Source organism: Lonchura striata, chromosome 9, assembly GCF_050655825.1.
Source record: "Lonchura striata isolate lonStrDom1 chromosome 9, ASM5065582v1, whole genome shotgun sequence".
NCBI lineage: Eukaryota > Metazoa > Chordata > Aves > Passeriformes > Estrildidae > Lonchura > Lonchura striata.
This window is the reverse complement of record NC_140711.1, coordinates 26,766,448-26,777,130: the sequence shown is the minus strand read 5'-3', so window position 1 is coordinate 26,777,130 and position 10,683 is coordinate 26,766,448. Positions and strand designations below refer to the sequence as shown.

The window sequence follows — 10,683 nt, the reverse complement described above, 5'->3', positions numbered from 1 at the left end:
GGCCCGCCGGCCGTGTGCCCGGCCGGAGCCGAGCCCAGAGCCCGCCCGGCGCCGCCCTGCCCGGGCCTGCCCGCCCCCCGGCCGAGCATGCTCGGCGACCGCCGCCCCGGGGCACCGCACCCGCCCGAGGCCGCCGGGGGACGGGGCTGTGCGGACACACGAGGAGCGGGATGACGGAGCTCCTCCATCGCGCTCTCGGCCAACAAAGGCATCCACATCTGCAGTGCTGCCTCTTGGCACCCCGTAACCACTGCTGACATCTCATTCCCACTGCTGACACTGCTGTACCCACTGCTGGCACCCTGTACCCACTGCTGACACCCCGTACCCACTGCTGGCACCCTGTATCCACTGCCGGCACCCCATACCCACTGCTGACACCCCATACCCACTGCCGGCACCCCGTACCCACTGCTGGCACCCCATACCCACTGCTGACACCCCGTACCCACTGCTGGCACCCTGTATCCACTACCGGCACCCCGTACCCACTGCCGGCACCCCGTACCCACTGCTGACACCCCGTACCCACTGCTGGCACCCCATACCCACTGCTGACACCCCGTACCCACTGCTGGCACCCCATACCCACTGCTGGCACCCTGTATCCACTACCGGCACCCCGTACCCACTGCTGGCACCCCATACCCACTGCCGGCACCCCATACCCACTGCTGGCACCCCGTACCCACTGCTGGCACCCTGTATCCACTACCGGCACCCCGTACCCACTGCCGGCACCCCATACCCACTGCCGGCACCCCGTACCCACTGCTGGTACCCCGTGCCTACACCTGACCCCTGTACCCACTCTCAAACGCTTTGCCCACCTCAGGCTGAGTGGTTCTGTGGGGGCTGACCTGGCAGCAGCCAGCCCAACCCACAAGCAAACCCCACCAGTTTCATGGTCGCAGAATGGTTTGGGTTGCAAGGACCTTAAAGACCATCTCATTCCAAACTCTCTGCCATGGACAGAGACACCTTCCACTAGACCAAGTTGCTCCAAGCCATGTCAGAGCTGGTCTTGATTTTCATATTTAGGGTTGTAGCAGCAGCAGATGTGTGCGGTGACAGCTGTTTGCCAGCAGAGAACAGGAATATCAATGTTCAGGTAGGGTTGGTCCTCCTCCACTGAGCCCAGAGGCTGAGAAGGTGAGATGAAGGCTGCAATAGTTCAAGTCACTTTGAGAGGATCTCAGATTGAAGGTGTTTCCAGAAACTCAGAGACACCCTTATTTTACCTGAAGAAACCATACTGTTTTCCATTGAGCACATCACAAAATTACTCCAGAAAGATTATTTGTTTAAGGTATGTTTATTTTGTAATTTTGTTTTGGACTGGGAGTTTGTTGTGGTTTTCATTTCTTTACCATGGGTCAGTAACAAATTTTGGTTTAACATAGTAATATTTCTTGTACCTAAGACAGGAGAAAGAATTTAAGTATATTTTTTAAAATCAAACACTAAAGAGTTCAGCCTTTACACAAGTCATTACTTAGTCACAGTCCTATCGTCAGCAAATTAAAATACTTATTTAAATAGCCAGATTCACGTACATTATTAATCCAGTACAGGAAAAAAAAAAAAAAAAAAAAAAAAAGAATGAGCACCAAACTTAATACTGACAATAATTAAAAATTAATTCATAATACTAAAAGGTCACATAGAAATATAAATAGAGTCCTGGAAAGCACAAGTTTCCTTTAAAAGTTGACATGAAAACGTAATATAAGAAAAATATGTTTCTACAAACTAAAAGGTCAGCTTTTAGTGGAGCGTTCCTGGAACTGAAGTACGACCTCACTGATTCTAAAGATTGCAGAAGAATGTTTCTGGAATGAGTGAGAAAGTCAGGCCCTCAAGCATCTCTAATCTTTTTTAGTAACAACAAGCAAATGGATTTTCTGTGGTTTTCACAGTTCTTTTGGGTGGACTACAGAAGGGATAAAACAAGCTTTGCCGAGAAAGCAGCAGAGGGTAAGTCCCCTCCAGATTTTTATTTTTCTGTATTATTTTGTGCTCACACCTTCTCTTTCACCTTGTGCCCTGCTCCTCTGCCTGCCTTGCTTTGCTTACCCCGTTCCTTTGCTTTCCCAAGCTCCTGCCCCTAAAACCCACACTCAGCATACCGAGTGTAAATAATTGGTACCCATCTCTTCCAACAAAACTCATTGGTCCCCAAACTCTGGCAAAACTGAGCCTCACTCCTCTCCAGCTACTTATCTCCTCAAAGTAGGAATAAAAAGGTTGGATGGGATTTTTCTGAGGTTTCTCATGCTCCCACTGACCCCCCACATACATCTGGTGCTTGATCTCTCCCCTTCCTCGTATTTTGAAAACTGCTGCCCACATACATCTGGTGCTTAATCTCTGCCCTTCCTCATATTCTGAAAATGGCTGGCTAAACTGAATCAATGGCTCTTTGAGGAATCTTGTCTTCCAGGTGCTTAAAGAGAAGTCAGTTGATTGAAAAAAAAACCCAAAAACAACCCAAACCAACAACAAACCACTGTGGTTTGAGAAAGATCCCTTTGTTAAAAAAAATGTAAAAGATAAATGAAACCCCAGGATGCTTGCAAGACATCATGGGGCTGGCAGTTTACCTATGTAAACTCACACCCTGAAGCTAAGGAAGAGACCCCAAATTCCTGGGACCCAAAATTCCTGGGAAACACAGGGCACCAAGGTTTCCTTGGACCTCCTGGGGTTCCATCAGCTTTTCCAGTGTGGGCTCCTTGTCTTTTTGCCACAGGTGTGAGATCCCTGCTCTCAGGCAGGCGTCGTGTCAGGATTTATTTAATGATTTAATCTCCTGAAACTTTCTCCCTGTGGGTGTCACTGCTTGAAGAAAGTATTTAACTACAAAATAAATGTTACACTCCTGGGTTACTGATGCCTTCTTAACTGGGAGGAAGGGCAGGTTTCAGCTGCATGTTATATTATTACATTTCACAGAACACAAAATAATGGGTGTTTCTATTTCCGAGCCTTTTATAAGAAAAGCACTTTGATGTTTAAATGTCAGACATATGAAAAATAGTAATTATTTGGTCATCAGTCCTGTACTATTCTTTAGTGAGGATAAATGCACTTGCTTAAAAAACCCAACAACTTAGCCATGTTTTTTAAGTGATTAATGCCTAAAATTTGTCTATGTTCTGTTCCTGGGACTCCAGGTTCACCAGAATAACCAAAGTGCTTTATCAGTTTGTAATTCTGGATTTTCAGTATGTTGGAAAAAAGGCTAATACAAGTCACTCCCAAATGCACAGGGACCCTCTATTTATGTACCACACCTCTATTTATTTATTTATGTATTTGGGTATTGATTATATTATTTTTTAAACTTTTAACTGAGAAGTGATGCATCTTATTGCCTCATTACTTCTTATTACCTCTTAATCCCTTGTCCAATTAAATATGGTTCTCCTGTCTTTGCAAGCACATTTTATACAGACTTTATTATTTTTTTGAGATCTTGACATTAAGTGAAAATTAATGTGCAATCACCAATATCTTTTCCAGAAACAAGTAATATTAACTCCTGCACTGCAGAACTTGTTGCAAACCTAGGAGAAACCTGACCCCTGGTGTGGGGGAAACCTGGCTGAAAAGGACTTTTTTAAGAGTGTGCAGTGGAAAATCCAGTGAAAGCTGGCCCGGAGTGGAACTGCAAAATGATGGCCCAAGTGGGTACTTGAAGGTGACAAAAGGACCTCAGGCAGGGATGGATTTTGATTGTAAGTTATCATTGAAATTAGTCAATGTGAAATAAAGCAATTGTAGGGCTTGTGTAATTGTGTAATAATTTGACCCAAGTGTCAATATTGAAATGACCTCCTTGTTTTCCAGGCTGTTATTCTGCAATCTTTTCCTCAGGAATATAGTCCTAATTTCTGTAAACCTCATCAGCAAATATATACACAAAAACAACACCCGTTACCATTTTCTATGCTTTTTCCTATTTTGTTTTTTCTTTCAAATTATAAAAAGTCAATGGGCTTTTACAGTTGCTGGATCAGTCATGAAAAAGCCTGATCTGAAGAAAATTTGTTGTATAAAAAAAAATTGGACCATCTAAGAGTTCAGTTTGACAGATAATAGAACATTATAGAAATAGAAAAATGTATCTCTCATTGTTTTTACACTGGGAGTTTACATTTGCAGTGAAACATTGTGCTACATCAGGTTCCAGGATGCTGAGCTCCTAAGAATTCCTTTCTGTACCAGTAAGCTTTAGTATTGGGGAAAATTAAAAATAAAAGGACGCCTTAAACACTTGGTATAATTAATTTATTTCGTGGCTGCTGTCGTGGAAAATTAAAAATAAAAGGACGACTTAAGCATTTGGCATAATCAATTTATTTCAGGGCTGCTGCCGTGGAGTCAGCTGGTTGATTTTCACCTTGACCACTCGTATTTTCCCGGCAGCTCCTGTTTCCTACGAGCTGGTTATTCTGAAACTCAATGCAAGAGAGGCGCACCGATAGCCGGTTTTTTTTTTACTTATTTAGCAGCATTAATGTTTTTGCGGTGACCACAGCGGCTTTCTCCTGGTGCCCTGGGTTGGCGTGGAGGCCGGCTGGACACGGGGCCGTGAGGGAGCTGTGAAGGGGCAGTGAAGGAGCCGTGAGGGGGCACTACGGGCCGTGAGGGGGCCGTGAGGGGCACTGAGGGCAGCGCCACTCCCGCCCCGCCCGCTCCATCCGGGTCTCCGAGCGCGACCGTTACGAGCGTTCGAACCCTGCGCCAGCCAATCAGCGCAGAGCGTGCCCCTCCCGGCAGCCAATCAGCGAAGAGCTCGTCCCCACCCCGGCCACTCAGCAACCTGCGCTTGGTACCGCAACAAGCACTGTGCCCAAGAAACCTCTCACAGCCAATGGGGGCTCGCTCCGCCTGAGTGGCAGTTGTAGCGACCAATCGAAGGGGACAGGGGCGCAGGGCTGGCGAAAAGGAAGGGCAGGTAGGCGGGGCATCTTGCTGCTGTGGCGAATGAGGGAGCGGCTTACGGAGGGGCGGTGGGGCCGTCAGCCAATGGGCGGCGGTGTGAGTGCGGTGGCTCGCTTTTTGAATTGGCGGCGGCCGCTGATGGCGGCGGGCGGCACCGGCGGTGAGGGGGCTCCGGGGCCGGGGGGCGCGGGCTGTCTGGAACGGGGTCGGTGTGTCGGGCATCTGTGGGGCCTCCGGCGCTGCCCCGGGGCTCCTCAGGCCGCCGCCGTGTCAGTGGGCAGGGCGGAGCCCCGGGCCCGGCGGCACCTGCTGGCTCGAGAGGCGGCGGCGGTCCCTCGTCCTGCCCTGTCCCGTCCCGTCCCCGGCCACCTCCCTGCACAGGGCTCGGGAATCTTCCTGGGTGGTTCCTCGGGAAGCGTGGGATGTTTACTGTCCTGTCCTTGCTTTAACAAACATATTTTGGTTTGTGTCCTTCAGGCTTTCAACAAATTATTGCGAGGTAATTTCTGAGTGTGATGCTGTGAGGGTATTAGATTTGCCTGGAGCCTGTAGTGATGTTCTGACTTTTGCTGTTTGTATGAGGGAATACTGTTGTGTTCGTGTCTGTGTGTGCTGTTTGTTCTCCTCTGTATCCTGGCACTTTCAGTCTGTGGGTTTAATGAAAAAATATTGCTGTTATTAAAACAAGAAATGCTTTTAAACACACCCAGGATGGAATCTCAGAAATAAATAAATTAGAAAAATCCATAAAGAAAATCAATACCCAGACCAAGGTCTGGGCTTCTTCAAAATGAAGTTCTTTGTGAGTTCATGGACATTTTACTTGGTATAATAATAACTGTACTGATGTCTCAGACTTCTAGGAAATAATTTCTAGGATTTAAGTTTAGTTGTGTCTCTAACTGGAGGGCTTGTTTTCTTCTGAATTTACATTGTAATTGTCCTTGTGGTAATCATTATTAACAATGTGGTTTGAATCTGCCAAGATTATACCTCCCTCCACTACTGCCAAAAAAACTGGTAGCTGTAGAACTGTTCCTGGTGGTGATAGGTGATTCCCCAAAGACTCTTTATGATTGAGGTCACTCTCTACTCTTGCTCTGAGAAAAATGAGGTGGGTGATTGGGACTTAGGTCTAGGAAACTCAGCTCCAAGGATGTACAGTTGTGTGTGACCTTGAAATTGAAATTAAGGTGGCATGTCTGGTAGCTGAATATGTCTAGAATGATAGATTTGTAAATTGGTTATTGCTCATCACTGTATTAAGAACTTGTGTATTATGAAGATTTGAATCCTTTCCACGAGTCCCAGATGTGATGTCTGGAAGATAAAGTTTTTTCTGTATTGCTGGTATGCCAAAGTGCCCATTGCTTTTTTGTCTTCTGACTTTGCTGTGTAATAGGATGGTCATTACACAATTTAAAAAATAGTATGTGCTGTTCTCTAGGGGTTTTACTGCCTCAAGAGCCCTCTTTCAGACAATGCTCTAGTGGGTTATTTTAGTAGCTGCTGGTTTAAAAGGGCACACACAGTCACAAGAACGATTTCAGTTCAAGTGCTACAAAGGGTTATTATCGACAGCAGCTCAGCTGTAGCTGCTGCTCTGATCAAGGTAACTCCTGATCTCACTGTGCAAACAATGAAATCTGGGTGTGTGCTGAATCACAGGAACTGCAGCCTGCCTGCCTCGTGTGTGACCGAAAATGGGCAGGTGTCTGAGAGCAATCTTTGTGCTGCAGGATTTGGGTAGGTAGCTCCCAGAAAATGAGAGGGTTAAGGATTCTGCCTTTCCAGTAGGTGACAGGTCTGATGGGCAGGGAGAGCACAGATCTGTTCTGTTTGAGAGGAGAGAGAGGCCTCTTTATCTAATAATGAAAGGCTGCTTCTACTCTGTCACAGTTAATGCAGGACAGTAAACCAGACCATGCAGCTAGACATATATGTGCATATCAACTTTGCAAAGAATCTCAAGCTTTTATAATTTTTCTAAGAGTAAATCTGGGTGCTCATTTCTAACCACAGTATTTCTAGCCAGTTCACCTGAAAAATCACTTTTTAGCAAGATGTTATGCTTACCCAAATTCTTCTGCTAGTGTTTCAGATCAGCAATGCTAATTTTAGTCTCAATTGTAGCTTATAATAGTTTGTCACTGAAAGAAACAAGTGCTTTTAGTTTGGTGCTTTGTGGTTAAGGTTCTTTAAATGAGCACTTGAGTTTGTGCTTGCCTGTGCTCAGAGCTGATGAATTACAGAACCATTTCTGTAACAGCTTTGTTGTCAGTCCTTTGTATCAGTTGTGTTCCTCTTGATGCTCTATCAGTGTGAGTAGGATTCAGTAAGAGCCTAAATATTTTGTTTTCTGAAGTCACTTCTGACAGCCTTGGTAATAGAATTCTATGAATGAGCTTTTTCACCTGTAACTGAGCTTGGCCCCTCCACCTTCCAGCTGTTGAAGAAAGAAACAAAGCATAATCATGGCTGACAGCAGTACTCTGGTATCTGAAACCGGGAGGAGCCTCTTGGCTGATTCTTCTGTTCTTGATTCAAAAATTATAGAAACTTCCAAAGAGAATGTATTCCGTGCAACTGTTCTGGATGTTGAAGGTAATGGGGGAAGGTTATTTTAAGACTGCTTGCTTTTTGCAATGACTGATTACTTCATTGGTATTTAGTAGTTTTGAAAAACCAAAAGTACTTTGAACTCCAGAGTGTATATAGAGTAGGGAAAACGGTGTTGATCTGGGATAATTTCATTAAGAAAGTTTGATGTTACAGCCCAAATTGAATGAATTTTCTGGCTATTATACAGAAAGCTGTCAGTTCCATTTGATGCCTCTTCTGTGGAAAAAATCACTCCAGGTGACATTTTGATACCAGTGTTTGGAAATGGCAGCTGCTCGGTTTTGGATAGATTAATACGTATAAGGTAGGGAGGTGAAGAGATTAGTAGTCTTAAACCCAAAATTAATTCAAGAACAAATCTTGAAATTAAGTAACAATCACCAATGTTTTCTTCCAAGGTAGTAGCCAAAAATCTGCTGGTGGTCTGTTGATGTAAATGATGTGGAGGCAATGCTTGTTCTTCCTCCTAATATTTCGAAGCCTTACTAATACCTGTTAAAAAAGAACATCTAATTTCAGTTCTGATGTTCTTGGTAACTGCTCAGTTACCAACAAAGTAATGAACACAGAAACTAGACAAGATACCAGCTGGCTATTTTCCAGCAGATCTCGGTATCTAATTCTGCTAAAAGCATTTAGCCTGTAATTTTTTTGAGTTTTCATTTGCGTGTTTTCTTTCCTCTTCCCTACCCCTTGATTTGTGTTCTTGCTTTGACTGGTCATGAATTGCAGATTCTTGTTTCACCTCATACTTGAAAGTTTGGGCTCTAAGTCAATTTGGTATGCCTTAATTGAAGGACACTCTTCTCGAAGTAACTGTTATTTTCAGGATTGCTCCTGATAAGGAATCTTGAAAGGCTACTTGTATTCTTGTATACATTATTGCTTGATTTTGACATGACGTAGATTTTTCTGCTAAAATACAAATATTATCCTTGCTTCTCTCTAAGCAGAAGAAATGCCTCAAATAGAAACAAGAGTGGTTTTGGTTCAGGAAGCAGGGAAACGTGAGGAGCTTCTCAAAGCCTTGGAGGTATGTGGGCCTGAGATAAAACAGTCACTGGAAGGACATGTTATGCTTTCAGACTTGTTGTAACCAATTTGCTTCTGGACTAAAGTTCTCCTCTTCCACAGACCATTAAGATAATGGAAGTACCTGTTATAAAGATAAAGGAAAGTAGCCCTGATAAATCAGAAGAAAAACTAATAAAAAGTATTATTCATATGGTATGTCATGCAATTCAGCACATGTAATTGCATGCAGCATGTTACACTTCACTGGGACTGAAATGCTTTAATTTGGATTAATTTGGCATAATGGTCATAATATATGCTAATGATTCTGATGGTGTCACAGCTAATCAAAATTAGCACTTTTTAAAAATATGGAGTGATACTTATAGCTCTTATCTAGTGGTGTTTTCTAACAGGGGCATCACAATATCCATGGGTACATCCAGCTGCATGCTTGTGTTCAGTCACACATAAGTTTGTGCTATGAACTGGCTTTGTAATTGTCAATGGATATCTCTTTCAGCTGAAAGCTGCATTCAAACTGAAGTGCAAGAAATGCTTTTCCATTTCTTGATGTGAAAGACATAAGAGATAAAGTTTGGAATTAGTGTTTGAAAATTGAATGGACAAATTTTTTTAACCCCTTAAAAATATAAAGCAATTAACAAAACCTATTTCTGTTCTGTAGGTGCTGTGCAGCATGGAACTTGCTGTTACCAACTGGATGCTGCTTTTTAGTAGCATCCTACAGTACCCTAAGCTGTTCTGACAGTCTGAAATTTCATTTATCTTTTGAGCTTAGGGTGTTTTTTCTATCTAGCTCATTCCAGTGCTACATTGTCAGTGTGAACTGATACATAAACTGCTTAAACAACTGGAATTCTGATTCTTCAAAAGCAGAAATTACTTTGACATTCAGTCGTAAAACATGCAGCAGTTCATAGCTATTCTTATGCTAGAGAAGAGTGCATTGCATTCAGCTTTTACAAATCCTAACTCTGTTTCTGAAATACGAATCACATTTTTCTAATGGTCCAAAATAAACCTTATTTGAATTTTACACTGGTGCAAGTGTGTTGTCTGAATAATGCTTTCCCTTTCACCCCTGTGCCTCAAGGAAATTAAAACACCCTACATAAAGACAGACACGATAGAAGAGCTTGGAGATTCTGATTCCCCGGAATTTGAGACGATCTTCGTCGTGTCCGACTTCCAAGCTCCCGTCTTCAGCAGCCTCTGCAAGGCGGATTGCAGAATCATCGGGCCGCCAGTCCTGCTGCACTGTGCACAGAAAGGAGAGGTGTGTGCTTCCTGCTGCAGTCAGCTCCCTGCTGCACTGAGTTCTGCGAGTTCACAGTAAAATCTCTCTTGCTCTTCCAATCGGTTATAAACATTCCTAGCAAGAGAATTTTAAGAAAAGCAAGTTACTAACGCTGTGTTAGAATATTTTACATAGTGAGAGGGTGCAGTCAGACAGTGGTAGGGCTCTGAGTGCTGCTGAAGTTGTGGGAGTTGTTGATCACCAGTTGGGATTGTGCTGTTAGGAAAGGCAGCATACAAATGAATCTCCAGTAATCACTTTATATTTACAAAAGTTGTAAGGTGGAGCAGATGGATTGGGGAGGAAATAAAAGGATGGAGTACTATCTGTAGAACTTGGGGATGCTCTAATTACTTTATCAGCAGGCCTGGAGCAAAGGTATAACCACAGACCTGGACTAGTGTCTGATGGATTTTTAATATTAGAAATAACAGTAATATATTAAAGGTAATGTGAAAACTTTAATGAGTGCAGTATGCTGTTGACGCATGAGCTTTCTTCTTGTTTACAGCCTTTACCTTTCTCCTGCCGTCCACTGTACTGTGCAAGTATGTTGAACTTGGTACTGTGCTTTACAGGATTCAGAAAGAAAGATGAATTAGTAAGTAATTTATTCTTCTTAGGATTGGTAAAACCATGTTAAATATATTTTCAAGATACTCTTCTGTTCCATCGCCCATAGGGTTTAACCATGGCTCAGGCTTTTATGGGGAGAATAAATTGTTTGTTCTTTTGTTTTTTTTGCAAGTCCAGAGGCAGTGATATTTGAGAATGGG

The 10,683-nt window shown here is 43.6% G+C and overlaps 1 protein-coding gene and 1 long non-coding RNA gene across 19 annotated transcripts in view; both read left to right on the top strand.

Moving 5' to 3' along the window:
- The first annotated feature begins 41 nt into the window (after positions 1-41).
- LOC146766691 (uncharacterized) lies at positions 42-3,933 on the top strand. Its single transcript, XR_014957253.1, has 2 exons — positions 42-1,977; positions 3,526-3,933. It is a non-coding gene; the product is annotated as an uncharacterized LOC146766691 (long non-coding RNA).
- A 1,129-nt stretch (positions 3,934-5,062) lies between these two features.
- The window catches only part of ECT2 (epithelial cell transforming 2), a 29,584-nt gene continuing 23,963 nt past the window's right edge, over positions 5,063-10,683 (top strand). For 4 of the 18 annotated variants that reach the window (XM_085587372.1, XM_085587371.1, XM_085587369.1 and 1 more), the window contains exons 1-6: positions 5,063-5,110; positions 7,397-7,554; positions 8,523-8,605; positions 8,707-8,799; positions 9,704-9,886; positions 10,419-10,508. In XM_085587372.1, coding sequence (XP_085443498.1) covers positions 7,425-7,554; positions 8,523-8,605; positions 8,707-8,799; positions 9,704-9,886; positions 10,419-10,508 — 579 coding nt within the window. In that variant the 5' untranslated portion in view covers positions 5,063-5,110; positions 7,397-7,424. Of the gene's footprint in view, positions 5,450-7,396; positions 7,555-8,522; positions 8,606-8,706; positions 8,800-9,703; positions 9,887-10,418; positions 10,509-10,683 lie in introns of all 18 variants that reach the window. The other 14 variants (XM_085587377.1, XM_021548190.4, XM_085587367.1 and 11 more) reach the window with 7 other exon arrangements.